This window comes from Lactuca virosa, chromosome 1 (genome assembly GCF_052849685.1).
Source record: "Lactuca virosa cultivar CGN04683 chromosome 1, Lactuca_virosa_CGN04683_v6, whole genome shotgun sequence".
NCBI classification, from domain to species: Eukaryota; Viridiplantae; Streptophyta; class Magnoliopsida; order Asterales; family Asteraceae; genus Lactuca; species Lactuca virosa.
In genome coordinates this window covers 43,985,469-44,008,873 of record NC_136426.1, presented here as the reverse complement: position 1 = coordinate 44,008,873, position 23,405 = coordinate 43,985,469, and the positions used below count along the sequence as shown (strand labels likewise).

The following is a 23,405-nucleotide window of genomic DNA, read 5'->3' as shown; positions in this document are numbered from 1 at the left end:
GTTATAACGAAGAAGTTATGGCCCGTCGAAGTTTTACGGCAAAACCGGCACGGCACCGGGAGACGTAAATAGTGAATTTACGATAGAGGACTTTTTGGCCTTAGTAATCTAAACGAAAGTCGTAGAATATGTTAAACCGAGAGCGTCCATAAAAAGAACGCCCAAATCTGACTTCGTATGAGGAAGTTATGAATTTTCTAAGATTTGGCATAGCAGTGCACGGCCCGAAACTCGAATTTTAGATCGAGCGGTTTTTGGCCTATGCGACCTAAAGGAGAATTGAAGATCTCATTAATAGGAACTCAACGGTAAAAAGACAGACGAAAACGGAGTCCGTATTTAGAAGTTATGAATTTTACGCGAATATTTAACAGTATAATCTCCTCGTACTGTTAAATTTAAGATCGGTCGAGAATTAGCCGACAGAGTCAAAATGAAAGTTGTAGATCTTATTTTTTCCTACGCGAGGATATAAAGAACGTCAAAAACGGAGGTCGTATGTGAAAGTTACGGATTTTAGAAGTCGGAAGTGTACTGTGCGAAAATGGGTGATGTGCCACAATCTTGGCGATTGCTTTCTCCCCAAGTCTTGCCACTAGATGGTGACATGTGGCACCAAGTTCATCCATTTTTCACCCTATAAATAGAACCTCTCCCACCCTCATTTTCTTCACACATTTCCCATTCTTTCTTTCTCTCACTAGTTTCTCTCTCTAACCCCCCAAACCCCCCGAAAAGCCTAGGGAACCTCCCTAGCACGAGGCGGAAGCCCCGGAGTGCTCGACGGCTCCGAGAAGAAGAGCTTTTCAGCTCGGGAATGCTGCTCCAAGCAAAGCCCGATTTTCTATAAAACCCGCTGTAAGTGAGCTACGCCTACGCTATTTTTAATATATCGTTTATTTAATTATAGTAACGTTATTAGGAACTTATAATAAGTACTTGGGCTATTATTATGGGTTATATAAGTATTGTTTAACGCTTATATAATAGTAATAATAGCTAGACTATTAATTAGTCTCGACGAATAATAGACTAAACTCTAGTGGTAATAATACTAGGTTTCGTCGAAGGAAATTATTTTTAAGAAGCGAAGCGCTGTCTGAGTTCGGATTCACCACCTTTTCAAGTGAGTGCATAGTTAATTTCATCTTACATATAGATATGAAGTATTTAATATAAATTACGTGATGTGAGTGCATAGTTACTTTCATCTTACACATAGATATGAAGTATTTTATATAAATTACGTGGTATGTGTGCATATTATTTGAATACTTGCTTTCTATGCTGGATGAACGATTCTATACATGTTTTAAATAATTTAAAATGTATATGTATTTTATATCTACGAATATGTTGGGTAAAACATGGATAGATGAATGATGAGAGATGAAAGATGATATGAGTGAACATTGGCGGCTATAGACTTAGTGCCTAACAAATAACATCGGCAGCTATGGACTTAGTGCCTATAGAATAAACATTGGTAGCTATGGACTTAGTACTTGTTAAATAAACGTTGGTAGCTATGGATTTAGTACCTATTAGCTCAACACCGGTAGCTATGGATTTAGTACCCGATGAATGAACTTTAGCAGCTATGGAATTAGTGCTTTACGAACAAGCATTGGCAGCTATGGACTTAGTGCCTATCATATAAACCCTGGAAGCAATGGGCTTCGAAATGAACGAATGCAGGATAGATGATTCTTAGGGTAGATCCTTAAGAGTAAGGAAGATAATGGGGATGGGTAATTGGGTTGATTGTTTGATGTTTAAACATAATAATTAAATTATTGTGAGTTGAAAACCCTATGTACACACCAGGTTTCCCAACCTGACCCAGTCAAGCTTATTTGTATCACAGGTGTCTATATGAAGCTACTTTACACTGAGGGATTTAAAAGAGATGTAGATCACTAGTGTAAATGAATGTAAGTTCTGTTTATGCTTATGTTTCTGTATTGACGATGACATTCCAAATGTTTTAAAATGGATAAAAATACATTTCTTCGGAAATGCTTTGATAACGTATTTATCATGTTTTTTTGGGAACAAATTCCGCAACATTTTTATTAAAAGAGGTACTCTGATTTTTATAAAGCATAAATAAAATCGGTCTTTTCTGGCCGTGAAAAATGGGGATGTCACAGTTGGTATCAGAGCCAGGTTTAAGCGAACTAGGAATATGGATTTATTTCTAGACTTAAACTTAGAATGCTAAGCAATGATGGTGAGGAGTGTGTCTAATAAATTTTAGGAAAGTACACCTAAATAGACACGAGCACTAGCTCATTTAGGGAAGATGCCTAAATTGCTTTATGTGCTAAATGATTGTGATGTTTTATGATGTTATCGTTTGATCGGATCTATGGTCTGTTGCCGACCGGATCTGGAAATTTTATGTGTTCAGATTTCTAAACGTTTGATTACGGTATTAGAACTGGCATGTAACTTTCGGAGTAATAAGGAGGATTACACGTCTAAATCTTCTCTATCTATATTCTCGTCTCAATGCACTGAATGCATGCTTCCGTGAAAATAACGTCATGGTGAAGACTCATAGAGGATTGAGTAAATAAAATAAATGAAAATTCTTATGATAATGAATGACACCTATCGGAAGATATCGTAAGAGTGGTATCTTGCCTTTAGAATATGTCAGGCAGTACGTTTAGAGGAGTACGGTACGTCCGAAGTACACCTTCGATTGGCGAGATGATGGAACGGTTGGTGTAATTCCCGAAGTTGTCCCATCGTATGGCATTTCCACCACCAACCGAGTTGAAGCAGAATTGATGATTGAAGATACGCATGGAGGAAGTCCTAGTAGAGTCTAGGGAAAAATTATATGATTGTTTGGACACATTTGTATGTGTTAAAATTGTTTTTGTGATAATAACTTGGAGAACTGCGAGACAATACTTGGGACGAGTATGATTAGGTGTGAATGGTAGTAGAGGCCTATACTACCGGAAGCACATGACTCACGCTTGGATCAGGGAAAGTCACAAGGTTACCAAGAAGCTAGTAATTGATACCGTTTTATTCAAATATGTCGTTACCATCGTTTCGGTAATGACTAAGAGGATGATTGTTATTCCAACCCTAGTGGTCATATCGAATTGAGTCCGACTACGATAAGTATGTTACGTGGTTCAGAGAACCAAGTTTGATGTAGCATCTGACTTAAGTCGGAAGATTGAAATAAAAGATAATCAAAGCGATCGGTAGAGGTATCGTGATAGTTGCTTGTAGCTAGAAATGCTACCTTTTAAGATGTGATTAGAACATGAAGAAACATATAGTCTGTTCTGGGAGACTCTAAGAGACCTGAGTCTAAGCGTGGGAACATACGATGATAAGTCATTAGAATATGACACATCGGTCCATTTTAGTAATAAAATAACTTATCTTAAGTTTGTTAAGAAGAAGAAGCAGTCTCCAGTAAGGATCGAGATTGTGACTTGAAGGTCATAATTTGGAGTCTAATGTGAGATAGGGAGCAAGTGAAAGATCGAGCACCGCCTGCAATCAGGAAGTCTTAGAGTTAGATATTCGTTCGAAGAAACATCAAAGATACGGTTATTACTTAGGATGAAGAGATAATGTATGGAGTCATCATGTGAGCCCTGTTTCGTTGATGATTCCGGGACGTAATCATCCTAAGGGGGAGATAATTGTAACGCCCGTAGATCCGGGCTAGTCAATTTAGAGACGATAAGCGTCAAAAATGACTTTTTAATCGAAGATTATTTAGAATGAATAATCTTAACCAAGTCATAGTATATGTTACAAGGGTTCCGTACATATACAGAATGCCGAAATCCGAGTTATAACGAAGAAGTTATGGCCCGTCGAAGTTTTACGGCAAAACCGGCACGGCACCGGGAGACGTAAATAGTGAATTTATGATAGAGGACTTTTTGGCCTTAGTAATCTAAACGAAAGTCGTAGAATATGTTAAACCGAGAGCGTCCATAAAAAGAACGCCCAAATCTGACTTCGTATGAGGAAGTTATGAATTTTCTAAGATTTGGCATAGCAGTGCACGGCCCGAAACTCGAATTTTAGATCGAGCGGTTTTTGGCCTATGCGACCTAAAGGAGAATTGAAGACCTCATTAATAGGAACTCAACGGTAAAAATACAGACGAAAACGGAGTCCGTATTTAGAAGTTATGAATTTTACGCGGACATTTAACAGTATAATCTCCTCGTACTGTTAAATTTAAGATCGGTCGAGAATTAGCCGACGGAGTCAAAATAAACGTTGTAGATCTTATTTTTACCTACGCGTGGATATAAAGAACGTAAAAAACGAAGGACGTATGTGAAAGTTACGGATTTTAGAAGTCGGAAGTGTACTGTGCGAAAATGGGTGATGTGGCACAATCTTGGCGATTGCTTTCTCCCCAAGTCTTGCCACTAGATGGTGACATGTGGCACAAAGTTCAGCCATTTTTCACCCTATAAATAGAACCTCCCCCACCCTCATTTTCTTCATACATTTCCCATTCTTTCTTTCTCTCACTAGTTTCTCTCTCTAACCCCCCAAACCCCCCGAAAAGCCTAGGGAACCTCCCTAGCATGAGGCGGAAGCCCCGGAGTGCTCGACGGCTCCGAGAAGAAGAGCTTTTCAGCTCGGGAATGCTGCTCCAAGCATAGCCCGGTTTTCTATAAAACCCGCTGTAAGTGAGCTACGCCTACGCTATTTTTAATATATCGTTTATTTAATTATAGTAACGTTATTAGGAACTTATAATAAGTACTTGAGCTATTATTATGGGTTATATAAGTATTGTTTAACGCTTATATAATAGTAATAATAGCTAGACTATTAATTAGTCTCGACGAATAATAGACTAAACTCTAGTGGTAATAATACTAGGTTTCGTCACATGCAACCTACTTTGGATCTATGTTTTAACTATTGAACATACAACTTTGAATTGCAAAACAAGAACCCTAGAGGAGAGAGGCTAATTTCGAAATTAACAAACTAGGGTTTAGGGTTTACATACCTTTCAATTGTTACAGCAAACAATTGATATTCCCTTGATCTTGATCTTGATCTTCTTGGAAGCTTTAGCACCACAAGTGTAATGCCTCTAATGGAATCACACCCAAACTAGCAAGAAGGAAAGTAGAAGAGAGAGGGGAGAGGGAGTATGCAAAATCTCGGCCTTAGGGTTTCTTCAAAAGAAAGAGTGTCCAAAAACATGAACCAGGAGGCTCCTTATATAGCTGAGGGATCTAGGGTTTAAGGGAAACCCTAGTTATCCTTTGCTTAGGGCCTAAGCAAACTCAAGGGCCTTATCCAAGCCCCTATGGACGAAATTATTAGGGTTTCCCCTAAAGATTTCGTCCACCCTCTTCCAAGGGGGTTCTAGAGCCTTCCACTCAACTATTAGATAATTGCAAACTAGTCCCTGCACCTTATAATTAATTCTTTTAAACCCCAAAATCAATTCTGATTAATTTCTGGCTAACAATTAATTAAACATAATGATTTCTAATTAATATATTAATCCATTAACATATTAATAAATTATTTATATATATATTAATTTATTAATCTTATAAATTAATATCTCTCCTTTCATAATTTCCTTGTCCAGTTGCTAGGTTGAGGGCAACCCAAAAGGACTGTGCTGCTATCAATTCAAGTACATACCAATTATAGTTATGGGCTTAGACACCTAATCCAACAGTCTCCCACTTGGATAAGTCTGTAACTATAATTGCTAGTATGCCTTCTAAATTTGACCAGCAAATTGTAGCTTCCAAAAGCTGCTGCCGAACTCTGACCCAGTCAGTTACGTGTCCTAAGATAAGTGATCATATAATCCTTCGTTCTGCTAGATATCCCTAGACATAAGACATGGAATGTAATCAATCTCTTTGTCCAGAATCTATGTTTCCCGATTCCTGATTTGTGATGATGTAGGACTTCTAATTGAACACATCAATTTAGTCCTGGCTGGGCCCAGCACATAAGTCAACACCAAATCATCGAGGGGCCCACAGATATCGCTTTTCCTGTTAGGGCAAAAGGAACGAATAAACGTTGACTCATATGCTTGTATCTTTTACTCATCAAATTATACATGACAATACGTTTTATAACACCAAGTTACTGATGCGGTTTCGTATCACCAATGTATTACCGACTTTGTAAATTACAACTCATATATCTTCGTTTCAAGATTATAAGATATTATCGTCTCAGTATTACTCGTGATGAATTCCATGAAGTGATACTCTGAGCGAGGGTTTATCCAATACTCAAATCTCAATTTCTGAGTACTCATGAACATTGCAGCAATTCTATTGCCATGTCTATCCTTAGACAATCTGCAATCCAATTCATGACAGTCTTAATTCACTACTTACTTCCAAGAGTACGAGCGACTGTGGAGTTTGAATAATCTCATTATTCAGGAAGTAAAACATGCAAAAATGAAACACAATAATAAACAATTGACAAAAGGTAGTAGCCAAACTTATAAATAATACTTTATTATTTAATCACCAAAAGTCAATTACATTTACTTTGTTACAAGTCTCAAAAACTAATCTAACTACTAAAACTAATATCATCTTTCAGTCCTATGCTTCGAGCATGCTGAATATGCTTAGCCCTACTCAGACCCTTTGTGAGAGGATCTGCTGGGTTATCTTCAGATGACACCCTCTTTACTATAAGATGGCCTTCTTCTACTCTATGTCTGATGAAATGGTACTTTCTGTCGATATGTCTGGTCTTACCATGATCTCTCGGTTCCTTTGTCAAGGCAACCGCTCCTTCATTATCGCAGAACAGTTCCATAGGCTCCTGGATGGTTGGAACAACTCCGAGATCCCCGATGAAGTTCCTCAACCAAGCTGCTTCTTTCGACGCTTCACTTGCTGCTATGTACTCTGATTCACAAGTAGAATCAGCCACCGTATTTTGCTTGGAACTCTTCCAAGTAACTGCTCCTCCATTCAGTAAAAATACCCAGCCTGACTGAGAACGGAAGTTATCTCTATCCGTCTGAAAGCTGGCATCACTGTAACCATCTACTCTCAAAGTATCATTGCCACCAAGTACAAGGACCCAGTCCTTTGTCCTTCGCAAATACTTGAGTATATTCTTTACTGCTATCCAATGAGCTCTACCTGGGTTTCCCTGATAGCGACTGACCATGCTCAAAGCAAAAGCCACATCAGGGCGAGTACATATCATAGCGTACATGATCGATCCGACAGCGGAAGCATAAGGTACACGACTCATGTCATCTATTTCCTCATCTGTACTCGGGCATTGAGTCTTACTCAATTTGGTATTGCTCTGGATAGGTAGCTCTCCCTTCTTGGAATTTTCCATACTAAACCTCTTTAGTACCTTATCCAAGTATGTGCTCTGACTAAGTCCAATTAGTCTCTTCTTTCTATCTCTCAATATTCTAATCCCAAGAATATAGGCAGCTTCTCCAAGGTCTTTCATGGCAAAACACTTTCCAAGCCAAGACTTAACTTCTTTCAAGGTTGGAACGTCGTTACCAATGAGTAATATGTCATCGACATATAACACCAGAAAAGTTACTATACTCCCACTAGCCTTGATATACACACAGAACTCATCTTCACTTCTAGAGAAACCAAATTCTTTGACTTTCTCATGGAAGCAAAGATTCCAACTGCGAGATGCTTGTTTCAATCCATAAATGGATTTCTCAAGCTTGCACACTCTATTGGGGAACTTTGCATCAACAAAACCCTCTGGCTGACTCATGTAAACATCTTCAGCCAACTTCCCATTAAGGAAAGCAGTTTTGACATCCATCTGCCAGATTTCATAATCATGAAAGGCAGCTATGGCGAGCAATATCCTAATAGATTTAATCTTAGCCACTGGCGAGAAGGTCTCATCATAGTCAACCCCTGGCGTTTGAGTGAAACATTTTGCAACCAGTCGAGCCTTGAATGTGTGCACATTTCCATCCATGTCTGTTTTCTTCTTGAAGATCCATTTGCACCCAACTGTCTTACGACCTGGTGCACTATCAACCAAATTCCAAACTTGGTTGTCATACATGGACTTAATCTCGCTGTCCATTGCCTCTTTCCACTTGGAAGCCTCTGGGCCTTCCATTGCTTCCTTATAAGTGACTAGTTCATCTAAGTTTACCAGTGTTCTGTCACTTATGAATGTGTCACCATCTGAAGTAATATGAAAACCATACAACTCAGGTGGCACACTCACCCTAGTGGATCTTCTAAGAGGTAATGAGTTATCGATTGGTTCAACAGGAACTGTTTCCTCTGGTTGAGTGCTAGTGTCATCTAAGGTTCCTTCATTGGCTGAATCTTGAATTTCTTCAAGGTCAATAGTGCTCCCACTGTCCTCTTTGAATATGAGCTCTCTTTCAAGAAAGACTCCTCTTCGTGCTACAAAGACCACGTTTTCACTAGGCCTGTAGAACAAATATCCAAAAGACTGCTTTGGGTAACCAATGAAAACACATTTCTCACTTCTAGCTGCTAGCTTGTCGTGAGTCTCTCGTCTTACGAAAGCTTCACAACCCCAGACTTTAATATGTGCTAACGAGGGAACTTTCCCTGTCCACATTTCGTGAGGTGTTTTGGCAACCTTCTTTGTAGGGACAAGATTGAGGATGTGGGCGGCTGTCTCTAAGGCATACCCCCAGAAGTGAATGGGAAGTGAAGCCCGACTCATCATAGAACGAACCATGTCTAACAAGGTTCGATTACGCCTCTCAGCTACACCATTTAACTGTGGTGTCCTAGGAGGAGTCAATTGTGAGACTATCCCACATTCTTTCAGATAGTCGTTAAACTCGATACTAAGATACTCCCCGCCTCTATCGGATCTAAGTATCTTTATCTTTCTGCCTAATTGATTTTCGACTTCATGCTTAAACTCTTTGAACTTTTCAAAAGTTTCTGACTTATGCTTGATCAAGTAGATATATCCATATCTGCTATAATCGTCAGTGAAAGTCACATAGAATCGATTAGCATCTCTTGTAGTTGATCTGAAGGGCCCACACACATCTGTGTGTATGAGATCCAACAGACCTTCACCTCTTTCACAAGACCCTGTGAATGGTGATTTTGTCATCTTTCCCAAAAGACAAGATTCACACATATCATCTGACTTTAGGTCAAATGATTCCAACACTCCATCCTTTTGGAGTTGGGCTATGCGTTTCTTGTTAATGTGTCCAAGACGACAATGCCACAAGCATGCCTTGTCTACACTATTAGACAAGTCAATATTAAGTACACTATTTCCTAGGCTATCAACACAAGTCACTGTTTCATACACACCATTACAAGGCAAAGCTTCAAACATAAAAACACCATTCTTATAAACAGAAATTGAACCATTCAAATCATTAAAAGAATATGTAAAACCTTGTCTGAACAATGCATGAAATGAAATAATGTTTCTCGTCATCTCAGACGAATAGCAACAATTTATTAAATCTAATCTAACATCATTACTAAGCAGAAGCTGATAAAATCCGATCTTGGTTACTGGTGAAGACTTTCTGTTTCCCATGATCAGGTTTATCCTTCCTCGCTCTATCTCCTCACTTTCCTTTAGACCCTGCAAATCAGAACAGATATGAAAACCACATCCTGTATCAAGGACCCATGAACGAGAAGATAATGAGTTATTAGCAGAAATAGTGTAAATACCTGCCGAAGATGGCTTCACTTTGCCATCCTTGATATCTTGCAGATATTGTGGGCAAGATCTCTTCCAATGCCCCTTTTGGTTGCAGTAAAAGCAAACTGCCTCTTTTGGATCAGAAACATGGGGAGTGGAACCATTGGGCTTAGCCTTTGGGCCATTACTAGATGACCCAGCTTTGCTCTTCCAGTTTTGCTTGGGAGGACCTTTCCTCTTTTTCCCCTTTCCCTGTCCAATAGCCAAAACAGGGGCACTCGTAGGTGTGGGGGGTATACTTTTACCCTTCATCCCTGCCTCAGCTGTCTGCAACAAGTTGTGCAATTGGGCCAAGGTCTGCTCAGTATTGTTCAAATGGTAAGTTAGAATAAACTGACCATAACATTCAGGAAGTGAGTTCAAGACCATGTCAATGGCCAATTCCTCATCAAAGTGAATATTGAGCTTGACCAAACGCTTTATGTAGCGTTGCATTCTTTGCACATGTGACACAACCGACTCCCCATCTTTCATCTTGCAAGCCATGAGTGACTTGACTACTTCGAACTTTTCTTGACGAGCTCGCTTATGGTACTTTTCCATAAGGTCCTTGTTCATCTCGAAAGGCCAGTAGTCCTCATAGTACCTCTGCAGTTCTGGGGACATAGTTGCCACCATGATGCATGCCACTTTGCTAGCATCATCGTAATGTTTCTTGTAGGCAGCAAGATCTTCAGGAGTAGCTTCATTCTCATCAAGCTCTTTGAGCTCCTTTTCAAGAACATATTCTTTGTTCTCGAAACGAAGAGCCATCTTGATGTTGCGCATCCAATCGTTATAGTTTGAGCCATCCATAACGACTTTGGAGCAGATATTGAGCAAAGAGAAGTTTTGGTTGGAGGAGGACGAAGCAGAAGTGTTTCCAGGAGTAGACATCTGAAAAAAAGAGAAAGTTTTAGTTAGATTTCAAGATACCTTAATAAAATAACCCAAAGATATAATATCAAGGTTAGGATCCAACTATGAAGATTCACAACTCAGAAATGGGATGCCGAGATCCAAGTGCAAATTTCATAAAGGTAGGTGAATGACGATTCACCAATTCCACCATTAGACGAAACAAACGAAGTGAAATTCCTAATTCTTTTGAGATACATTGAAACTATTCAATGACATGTTTTAATCTCATATTATGCTCTTCTATTTGTGACTGGGATGCCGAGGATCACAAACAAGATGTGAATAACCATGCAAATGTGCTTGGTAACCTCATTGTCTTTATCATTAATTATTGATGTGCTGGTAAACCACACACGCTCCATCAAAATGACAATTATGAGATACCCATTACTACTCTTTATTAGTGCCTTTTAGTGTGCTGGTTAACCACACACGCTCCACTAACGACCAATAAAGCATAATGTGCAATTTCATGGATTAGCATACTTTTCACATTTTTCCTAAAGTAACTAGAGTTGAGATTTTTGAAAATAATGTTCTAGTACTTTTAATATCATTATACTTTTAATGAGAAGTAGTTGTCCTATCAAATCCGTTCTGCTAACGACCCTCCACTAATCAAGGAAGCGGTGGGTGAGAGTGGACACCCATTCAACTACCATTTTATAGGCAGTTTCCTTATACCCCCCTTGTAGATTAGCTTCGTGAATGAGGCATACTAGCGATTTGACTGACCATATTCTTATACATATAATATTAAACATTTAATTATAATATATATATAAGGTGTGTTTTAAAACCTTTTAAAACTTCAAGGGTTTATATAAATTTCGAAATTTAAGCTGTTAAATTCAAATTTAAATAAACCAATTAACTAGATTTAATATTTATCTATTAATTAACTATTAATCAAATTATTAAATCTTGTAAGGATTATCTAATTAAATTAATCAATTAATTTAATCCTAATCCTTATCCCTCTAATTTAATGCTTTGATAACGTATTTATCATGTTTTTTTGGGAACAAATTCCGCAACATTTTTATTAAAAGAGGTACTCTGATTTTTATAAAGCATAAACAAAATCGGTCTTTTCTTGCCGTGAAAAATGGGGATGTCACAAGTACCCTGCTTGAGGGTCAAAAACTCCTGAGCCAGTCGTTCCCTCTCCACAGGGGGAACGTACTCATCATGAAACATAGTGGTGAACCTCTCCCAGGTCACCGCAGTAAGCTCAGTGGGGGTGAAATCTGCCGATACAAACTTCCACCAGTCCTTCGCCCCCAAGCAAAGCTGGTTCAGCGCGAACCGTACTCTCAAATGCTCCGGACACGAGCAGGTATAGAAACATCCCTCAATATCAGCAATCCATCTCATCGCAGCGATCGAATACTGTGTCCCATCAAACTCTGGTGGCTTCGTGTTGCTGAACTCTCGGTACAGCAACGAGTCACCTCCCTGTGGCCTGGCAGCAGCGACGGCTGCGGTGGCCGCAACAACAGCAGCATCAGTAAGAGCGGCGTACTGCTCATCAAAAGACTCGATCAACGTGGTCTTGATAGACCCGAACATCTCTGGTATCTCAGCTCGGATGGCCGCAGCCACCTCCTCATGAATCAATCGGCGGGTCTCCTCATCACTGACACTGCTGCTCTCAGGTGTCTGGCGTGTCCCCACCATGATGTCTCTCTGAAATACAACATAAAATATCAGAGACCCGCTCGAGTCTACTCGCACTCGATAACTCAACCCTACTTGTTCCCTAGTACCCAAAAGATTCTTACTTGGACTGCGCACTGATCCGGTGTCTTCAGTAGTACGTGTTGGATTAGGTGTCTAAGCCCATAACTATAATTGGTATGTACTTGAATTGACAGCAGCACAGTCCTTTTGGGTTGCCCTCAACCTAGCAACTGGACAAGGAAATTATGAAAGGAGAGATATTAATTTATAAGATTAATAAATTAATATATATATATAAATGATTTATTAATATGTTATTGGATTAATATATTAATTAGAAATCATTATGTTTAATTAATTGTTAGCCAGAAATTAACCAGAATTGATTTTGGGGTTAAAAGAATTAATTATAAGGTGCAGGGACTAGTTTGCAATTATCTAATAGTTGAGTGGAAGGCTCTAGAACCCCCTTGGAAGAGGGTGGACGAAATCTTTAGGGGAAACCCTAATAATTTCGTCCATAGGGGCTTGGATAAGGCCCTTGGGTTTGCTTAGGCCCTAAGCAAAGGATAACTAGGGTTTCCCTTAAACCCTAGTTCCCTCAACTATTTAAGGAGCCTCCTGGCTCACATTTTGGGTACTGAATTCTTTGGAAGAAACCCTAGTGGCCGAAATTGCATACTCCCTCCCCTCTCTCTTCTACTTTCCTTCTTGCTAGTTCTTGGGTGTGACTCCATTAGAGGCATTACACTTGTGGTGCTAAAGCTTCCAAGAAGATCAAGATCAAGATCAAGGGAATATCAATTGTTTGCTATAACAATTGAAAGGTATGTAAACCCTAAACCCTAGTTTACTATTTTCGATAATAGCCTCTCTCCTCTAGGGTTCTTGTATTGCAATTCAAAGTTGTATGTTCAATAGTTAAAACATAGATCCAAAGTAGGTTGCATGTGAACTTAGGAATTGTTTTTCTAGTTTATTTGTTGTACCTAAAACCCATCAGTACGGTCCCTATACTACCGTCCACACCGCATCAGTATTCACCCCAAGTCCTCCTCCTTGGATCCCAGATCTCAAGTACTCTACATCTCGCTAGCATAGGCTACCCTTCGGTAGACCCCTCATCAGCTCCTCGCTGCTACCTACTCACTCTCAAGCATCTCATAGTAGCAGTAATCTCCTAGGCTAAGGCATCACAGATCAGGCCACTCTAGTCCTAATATGAATACCTAGCCTATTCTAGCATGCATAACATATCATATCATATCATATCTCATAACACATAATGTAAGGGTATTTTGGGAAATCACCGTTCGGGCGCTGGCTGACCGTACACACTGCTCTGTTCTGCTCGTCTCAAAACCTTTTACTCTTTTTAGAAAAATTGTTTTATTGCGAAAAATTCCTCAAATCCTCAGTTTGAGTTCAGATTCGCCCGAAGGTGCGTCCGAATCCCTCAAACCAAGGCTCTGATACCAACTTGTAACAACGTAAATTTCCAAAACAATTTTTCATTTTTAAATCGTACTTTTAATCATAAAACAACATCAAAACATAATGTATCCAATGTCATCATCACAAAACAATTCCCAGAATCTCAACATAATCTCTATGAGTGTGTACTGATCATGTCGGCGCCTTCCCGCGATCCTCAATGGTACCTGACACACATAACATACAACACGGTAAGCATAAATGCTTAGTGAGTTCCCCAAAATACCACATACAACACATACGCCACTCGAGGCTACAGTACGACCCTCCGGTCGATGTGTCTCAGCGGAACCCTCCAGTCCCGTAGCTCGTTGGACCCTCTGGCCCGGTCATAGCTCGTCGGACCCTTCGGTCCAGTCTGTGTCGTTGGACCCTTCGGTCCGGTCTATATCGTTGGGCCCTCCGGCCCGGTCTATATCGTTGGGCTCTCCGGCCCGGTCTGTTCAACACATAGCATACATATAACACAATGCACATAATCTCATATATACACATAGCATACAAGACCCTCCGGTCTACACATAAATACCACTCTAGGTAATGTATAGTGAGAAGACTCACCTCGGGTATCTCGGATGATCTCGCACACGAATACACTGATCTAGCCCTCGTCTAATCACATACACAATATCCTCAAATAAATAATGGCTCTCAAAGGCTAGATTAAATCCCCTTCTACAATCCCTCAGAAGGGTGAAAGACCATTTTACCCCTCCTTGACCCAAAAGTCCAAATGTTGACCAAAACCCTAAAAGTCAACGAAAGTCAACGGTCAAACTTTGACCCGACTCGTCGAGTGCACATGGGCGACTCGGCGAGTCCATGCGGGTCCTCTGAATCCTTCTAGCCTCTCTTGGCTCGTCGAATCATCCTTCCACTCGACGGGTTCCTCCTGTCACGAATCGCGGGGCAACCCCGACTCGACTCGTCGAGTCCCTTATGGACTCGGCGAGTTCCTCCCATGAAAACACTCAAACGATCTTTTGAGGTCAGATCTGCTTCACCAACCAGTAGATCTAACCTTCTAACACTCGAAAGTCACGTAAAGGTTCAAACTTTACGTTCATGCAATGCTTATAAGACCAAAAATGGAGAAATAACCTTTAAAATGGGGTTCTACTCTCAAGGCTCACATGAAACCTCATAAAGCTGGAAGCTTGGGACCTTTTGGACCTCTCAAGGTCCAGATCTATCATCTATACCCAAAGGGACCTCATATGCTTCACAATCTAACTCAAAATTGTGCAAAGGAAACCCTAGATTCAAGGAATCTATCAAATACACGAAATGGGAAGGAACTTGTACCTCAAAACGTGAATCTCAGTATGAACAACACAGATCCAAGCTCCACAATCGATCTAGCTTGGATTTTCCCACTCCTTCTTGCAAGATCACACCAAAGGATGAAGAATTAGCCTCCAAATTGCTCTCTAAGCTCTCTTTGCTCTCTAGGGTTTTCACAGGGGAGTAGTGGCCGCAAATGACGGCCATAAGGGCCTTTAAATAGGGATCAGGCCCTGAGATTTAGGGTTTCACTTTACAGCGCGGACTCGCCGAGTCCACTCATCGACTCGTCGAGTCCGGTCATTAATCCAGACAAGAACTCTTGATCCTACTCGGCGAGTCTGAGAGTCTACTCGCCGAGTCCCTCTATAAAACTCAAGATAAATAATTAAAATAAGATACATGGGAATCCGGATGTTACAATGAGTGGGGTGGGTGTCACACCCCAGAACCGTCGGAACGGACGGCGGAAACGTCCGAGGACGGGGTGACGTCATACGTAGTATCACAACAGTTGTATCATAGTAAGCGAAGTAAACACAACCATTACATTATAATATGAATATTTACATTGTTTGAAAACATAGTTTGTTCATAACAGTATATAGCAAAAATAAAAGACGTGACTCCAAAAATGCTCCGTCTTCTCCAAAAGGTTGCAAGAGTACCTGTCTATTGTTGCCCTGAGAATACAAGCAATTTTAAAAATATCAGCATAAAGCTGGTGAGTTCATAAGCGTCTATTTCTGGTAAAAGAGATGTTTCTTTGAGCCTTTGAAACGTGTTTCCCAAGAAAATCCTGTATTTTCTTATGAAAAATGTTTGATTAACCATTAGTTGCATGTTAAACGGTTCGTTTATGAAAGGTTGTGTTCTCCCAGGAAAATCCTATATTTTCCTTAAAAGTTGATAGTTGGTTATCTGTTTTTGTCTGAGGTGTACAAATATCTACTATACTTGTATCGTTAGATGTAGTTTCCTTGAAAGACCCTGTTTTCTCTCTGTGTGATGTATTAGCCTTATTACATAAATAAAACTAATAAATAGGCGGTGAACTAAATCCTAAGGGTATTATCAATACCCTCTAGTAATCAAATCGGTTATTACTTCGAGGTTAGTTCACTTGATTCATTATTACAAAAGTAAATCTCTGTTATCTAGTTTGCGAGTTTTATAACCATACATTAAACTTGATATGGCACGTAACGGGGGCCAGTATCTTTTATGACTTTGTCACCCGTAGACCTGACGGTCCAACTGTAGCTAGCAGCGAGGTGCAGGATAGTCAGTCCCGTATAGATCTATACACAATAGTCACACTCTCCTTCCAAGAGATTCTGGTTACAAGGGTTAGTCCTACACTCTCGAATCCGGTGGAGTGTTACCAAGGACGTGTCTCCAACTTAAAATAACAAATTTACAAGTAATAATACCGAAAATCCTGTTTATGTTTTGTATAAATCCTTTATAAAATATCACATTTTATGACAAGATTTACAAGTTCCTTGCTTTAGTTTTGAAAACTGTTTCTACGAGTTGATTTCTTAATCGTTTGGTAAAACGGTTTTCTGTGTTAAAAGCATGCTGAACATATAATTATTTTATGCAAAATAAGATAACTTGAGCACAAGTTTCCTTGTACTTTTGCTTGTATTCTCCCCCTGAAAACATGAAAACTCGGAAAAGCGTAGGGGTATGAACTCACTGTTTGACGTGGGATTCGAGTGTAAGTTGCTAGGAATTTCTGAGTGTCAAATAAAGCCTCGAGCACAAACGGATCCTATTTAGCATGTAAAAGTATATATATACATTAGGTGAGGGCATAACACTATTTGTTATGGAAGGAAACCACCTTAGGGACTAGGAAACACTTAAAACTAAGTGTTAGAATCACATGTGATTGAAGAGGGGAGTTTGCGGCCGTAATCAGGAGTGTACGGTCAAGGGTTTGCGGCCCAACAGAATTTACAGCCCATATGTTTCCGGCCCAGGTGTTTGCGGTCCATGGGTTTACGGCCGTAAACACTTGGCGAAAAGTGCGATTTTCGGTGTTTCAAGGTCCTTTCTAGCCTTCTGGAAGTGTTCTAAGCCTCGCTTCTAGGCTTAGGAGGGTGTTGTGGCAACTTTGCACCACATAAATAGAGTTTACGGTCAAGGGAGATTGCCTTGGCCGTAAAACACCCTTCTGGTCACGATTTCTAGATGTTTAACAAGTGATTCTTGTATCCAACAAGCTAAGGGTAGTGTACTTACGTAGTGGAAGCTTGAAATGAGTTTTTTAGCCACCAAGAACTAGTGTGTGTTCTTGGTGTTCTTGGTGAGAGAGAAAATCTAGAAAGAGATGAGATTTAGGAGATGAGACATGGATTCATCACTAGAAATGGATTTGTAACAACATTCAAGGTGGAAAAACACTTACTTCTTGAAGATCTTGGAGGGAAATCGAAGTTTGTAGAGAGAGAGAGAGATAGAGAGAGAGAGAGAGAGTAGAGAGAGAAAGCTGCTGGAGTGTGTAAAGTGAGAAATGAAGGCCACTCATCCCTTATATAGGGGTGAGTTTACGGCCAATGGGGTAGGGTGGAGGGTTTACGGCCGTGAACAGGGTTTACGGTCGTAAACAGGGTTTACGGCCGTAAGCTTCTTTCGAAGGGTTGTTTGGCCCGGATGCTATGCTTTGACTTAGAAAACATTGTTTTCGAATACGAAACTCGATCGAACTGAGTTTAGAATATTCCGTTAGACCAAAAATAATACTAACGTGAACGGAAATAAATCAATTCGGATTTATTTAAAACGTAAGGTCCTTCCCAAACTAAGGAATTTGACGGAATTAACTAAAACCCAAATTTTATAAACTGAAACTGGGTAAGGATAACGGAAAAAATTTCGGGTTGTCACAGTGGGGTGCCATTTATTGCCTACAATTGAGAGAGAGAGAGAGAGAGAGAGAGAGAGAGAGAGAGAGATGTACCGTTGAAGATTGTCACAGGCAAAGAAATAGGTTGAGGGACGGTATTTGCAGTCAACAATATCTGCCGTGCCGTCGGAATGCCGACGGCAAAATACAATCTAACAAACTATCAAACACTTCATAATATATATTTTATGCATTTATATATTTATATTTATAAAAAAGTTTTTTTTAATTGGTCAATAGTTCAATTCACATACGTTATAAAAGGACATCATTTTAGCCGCATACGCTACTTGAGGTTGAGGGTTCAAGTTCCGTCGCGAACATATGTGTAATTAAGAAGTAAATTAGATTTGTCGTTCAAAAAGAAAATTCAATATTTTTTCTTTTAATAATAATTTTTAGTTGACGGGTTGGCTAACAAAATGTCTATGTTTAACTAGGAGTTTCTAATTAGGAGGTTTTGAGTTCAATCCCAAACAAATACTAACTCTGCTGTTCAAAAAAATATATATATACTCCTACTTTTTTCTTACTTGTCTTATCCATATAAAATGATGTCGAATGTATCAAATATTATTAATTTTATTATTAAATTGTAATATTTGTCGCCATTCAAATGAATTAAAAAATGAATAGAAAGAAAATGTGGGATGAATTTCTTTATCCATTTTTGAATGATTTCACAATTTCAACCCACATAAGAATAGGATGTAAGACGGCTTCGTTTTGGCCCACTTAGGTTGCTAACACAAACCAAGCAACCGTTAGGACGGGCTATAGAAAGTAACATTGGATTTCCTTTGATAACAATTATCAAATTTCAGAGTATTTTCCAAGGTTCTAAATACAGAGTATTTTCCAATGTTCTAAATAACGTAAGGCGTGACTTGGCGGCAATGTCAAACCTCAAGTTTTTCCAAGCCTTGGCGAGTCATGACGTTTGTAAGGCGTGACTTAAGGCGGCAATCTTCTATATAATTAATATTTTTATATGTATTTTCAACAATTATTCATTTTTATACACATATATGAGTTAAGACGGCGTTTTAGCAAAGCTTGGCGGCAAGTGCAAGCCTTGGAGCCGTGGCGCGCTATGGCGAGCTTTTTAGAACTTTGGTATTTTCTGCACAATTTAAAAAGCTAATTATCAAATTATGACGTTAAACTGGTTTAACTATATACTAAAATTTTCTCACAAAAGATTTTTTTTTTTTTTTTTTTTTTTTTGAAACTTCGATGTAAACTTTTCAGCAAAAATTTATGGTTTTTCGCTGATTTATAATTTCGAATCTGCGACAATTTTGCATAGCTGTCTTTGGTTAATGGGACCTACAGATTCAATTACCAGTGGGTACATGGACCCACCGACTAATATATATGTAATGTAAATTAGGACGGACATCATCACAGATTCACATCTAGAAAACGTCAAAGAGTGGTAAGAGATGGGGAAAGACTTGGCGATGGATGATAATAATGATTATGAAGTAGTGATAATTGGGGCGGGGATTTGTGGATTAGCGACGGCTGTGTCTCTTCAGAAAAAGGGAATTAAAAGCGTAGTGATGGAGGCATCGGAATCTCTGAGGAACATCACCGGAGCAGCAATCACAATCCACCAAAATGGTTGGCGAGCTCTTGATCATCTGGGCGTGGCTGATACCCTCCGTCGCACTACCATACCTATTCAAAGGTACCTCATACTTTTCCTCTCTTTGTGTTTTGGATATATAATTTGATGAATACATTATTCTAAGAAATTTATCTCCAAATAAATTTAAAACATTTTAGAGTAAGCTACAGGAAAGGCCCCTGTGTTAAGTCAACGTTTTTGGATCGTGTTCCTGATTTTTTTATTTTTATTTATTTATTTTAATATCGTTACGGCGTTTTCAATGCCACTCAAAAGCTCATATTTTACATTATTTTGATGTCCCCACTTTATTTTTTAACTCCATTTTAGTACATATTAGAAGTAGGGTCCCTTATTCCATAAGATTACAAAATATATACAAACAATTTGTTACAGGAAGTCCCTAAATAATTAATAGCAAAGATGACAACTTCCAAAATACAAACAAATCTATAATATATATATATATATATATATATATATATATATATATATATATATATTTACATATATTCTAAATATCTCAATATATTATATCACACCCTCATAGTAGGTAAACGGACGGTGAGACTGCGATGGAAATCTTCAAAATGTACTAATGTAAGTCCCTTTGTAAAAACATCCACAATTTAATATCGAAAAGGAACACGGAACACATGAACCTAACCACGAGAGATTTTTTCACGGACAAAGTGAAGGTCAAGTGCTTGGTACATTGATGATGAACCGGGTTACATGACAAATATATTGCACTAACATTGTCGAGATAAACTAAGATTGTTTTCTGACTGAGACAATGCAACTCGAAAAGCAAATTGTGTTACCAACATGACTCGGAGAACATGATACTCCAAAAGCAAATTGTGTAACCAACATGTCGTTTGGCCAACCAAGAAACCAAATTATCCCCCAGAAATTAAAGATGCATTACCAAGAAGTGGACAAGAGACACTAGAGACAAACACCCTACCCAGTCCACGTCATGAGTATAGGACAAGAGATTAGAGACGAATTGACAGACATAAATGTAACCCATAATGAAAAATGACTTTAAGATATCATAGTATATCCGTTTAAGAGCATGCATGTGTATTTCCTGTGAGTCAAGCATGAAAAAGCACACCTGTTGTACTAACATATGTAATGTCAAGATGAGTAAATGTCAAATATTGTAGTGCCCAGCCAAGCTACGATAATATGGAGAGTCCGAACATGGTGTGCTTGCTCTCACAAGCACTGAGCTTCGATAGTTCGATTTGGTATCAAACAAAGTTGGGGACGGTACACGAGGTCATCCTAACATGTTCAATAATCTCAGTAACATATTTTTGCTAATTTGAAAATAAACGTTGATTAGTAGAAAGGTGGGTATAAATATAATGAAGAGTTGACTCGTTTGTTGGTGGATAAATGGTGTGGTGAGGTTGCGTTAATTATGTCTTAAGTTCCCAATGTTGTTTGCGGTGGTGGCGGAGGATCAATAGTGTCATGTTAGTGATTATCGGTGTAGAGGAGGGACATACATGGAGGCACTACAGATGAACAGCGGGGTTTGTTGATGGAGTTGTTAGAGTCAATCAACTTGGATACCAACGATATGTTATATGTAATGTGGATCCTCATGGTATTGACATGGATTCGGTTTTATGTCCTTGCACTTGTTCTTACAGTGTCAGATGGTGGTGCAACTTTGGAGTCGGCTTGCTGCTTGGGTCGATGTGTTGATTCCTTCTTTTAGTAATGTGCAAAGTTTGTTTATGTGGATTGATGGACAGACAATTGCTAATTCCGGTCGAGATGTGCTAGATACGGTTTGTTGCCCTTTCATATGGGTCATTGACAGATATAGCTAGGAAAAATAATTTATTTGATTATATTGTGTCTTTTTTGTTTAGTTGGTTCTCCAATAGGAATTGTAAGCTAGGATAAAATGATATGCGTGGATGCAATAATCAAAATCCCCATATATAACTTTTTTTTTTCTTTTTTTAAATCAGCTGTTCCAAAGGATGCCTAAGAATTTTGTTAACTCGTGATATTTTACCGCAATATGATAATCTTCATGAATTAACGGTACTCCCCGGTCTGTGTAGTGAACGAATGGTAGAGCTCGATGGGTGGAAACAACAGAAATCCTCAATGTAATTTACTCTAGATATATTAAAACATTTTGGTCATTTTTCAAAACTTCAAAAAATATCACTCAACGCAATTTTTTATCGTTTGTTTATTGATGTACAATAGAAAAGGTGAAACTCGTTGCTTGAGGAGGAAGGATCTTATCGATACTCTTTACGCTGCACTTCCTCCGGCCACCGTCAAGTTCGGATGCAAACTTGAATCTATAAAATTTGACTCAAAAACTACCAAATCAGTTCTTCAATTCAACGATGGAAGCTTCATCATCGCCAAGGTCGTAACTTGATTGAGTAGAAGAACTACAATTAACCAGTTTTAATGGCAGTTCTGAATCGATTCTGGTTCGCCGTTTTTGTGAGTACTGATAGTAGTTCTTGGTGCTCGTAGGTCGTCATTGGCTGCGAAGGAGGCACGTCAATCGTTGCCAATTTCCTTAATCTCAAAACTACCAAGATGTTTCCATTTTGTGAAGTTAGAGGCTTATCAAACTACCCCAATGGCCATTCATTCGACTATGAGTTTACCCGTTTCAGGAAAAACAACAATCTAGTCGGAAGAACTCCAATCGACGATAAGTTGGTCTACTGGTTCTGTACGCAACCTCTCATTCCTGGAGGTCGTTTTTGCCACGTTTACATAAAATTCACTTTATTTGTTCTTCGTTTACTTATCGTGTTTCGTTTTTTGTTCAATTATGATAACAGATGAAAGAAGTTGGGAAGATCCTGAGTCAATACGGAGATCAACCCTAGCGTTGCTAAACGATTATCCTCAAGAAATCAAAAAAATGATCGAAATTGCAGATGCAAGTTCGTTGTCTTTTTCACATTTAAGATATCGTTCACCACTGGAGTTGCTAACGGGATCATTTTGTAAGGGAAAAGTGACGGTTGCTGGGGACGCTATGCATGTGATGGGTCCGTTTCTAGGGCAAGGTGGCTCATCAGGGTTAGAAGATGCAGTTGTGATAGCTAGCAACTTGGATCAAAAGGGTTTGGACCATGTTGAAGATGCTTTTGATCTGTATGTGAAAAAGAGACGAATGAGGGTGGTTGGATTATCGGTGCAGACTTATCTCACTGGTATGCTATTGGGAGCTTCATCGAGTCTGAAGAAATTTATGTATTTTGTGCTATTGTCTCTTCTCTTTCACAATCCGAGTGGTCATGTTGATTATGATTGTGGTGGTGTTTGATGTATAATCGAATCTCTCTTCGTAATGAATTACGACTCTCTAAGGAGCCACGTGTCCCCCTTATAAACCACCATCAATCCACGTGTTCTTTCACATTTTTCCGTCCCTGCTATCAAATAACGAATATCAAAAGTCAAATTTCAAAAGTCAAACAAAATCAACATGATAATAAAGGATATCATGATCATCTCCTACTAATTAACAATACCTTATTTCAATCAATCTTTTTGAATTTTTTATCTTTTACCAAATATATCTGCATCATTATATAGTATTGAACCAATTACCTATTTAGTTATTCTCTAAAAAATCATCATATTTTTGTTTTTTAAACAAAAATAATTAATATAATTTGTTTTTTTTAACCCAAACATATAACTATTTTTAAAATATTTTTGCAAATTTATGACTAATAT

The 23,405-nt window shown here is 38.9% G+C and overlaps 1 protein-coding gene across 2 annotated transcripts; it reads left to right on the top strand.

The window, feature by feature from the left end:
• Positions 1-19,406: 19,406 nt before the first annotated feature.
• On the top strand, positions 19,407-23,084 carry LOC145116852 (monooxygenase 1-like). 2 transcript variants are annotated; one of them, XM_079053192.1, is made up of 5 exons: positions 19,407-19,715; positions 21,653-21,796; positions 21,900-22,068; positions 22,182-22,410; positions 22,499-23,084. In XM_079053192.1, the coding sequence occupies exons 1-5, from the start codon at positions 19,468-19,470 to the stop codon at positions 22,987-22,989; spliced, it is 1,281 nt and encodes a 426-aa protein (XP_078909318.1). In that variant the 5' UTR covers positions 19,407-19,467; the 3' UTR covers positions 22,990-23,084. The 2 variants fall into 2 exon arrangements, with proteins under 2 accessions (XP_078909318.1, XP_078909366.1); XM_079053240.1 differs by having other exon boundaries at positions 19,408-19,715; positions 21,749-21,796.
• The last annotated feature ends 321 nt before the right edge of the window (positions 23,085-23,405 follow it).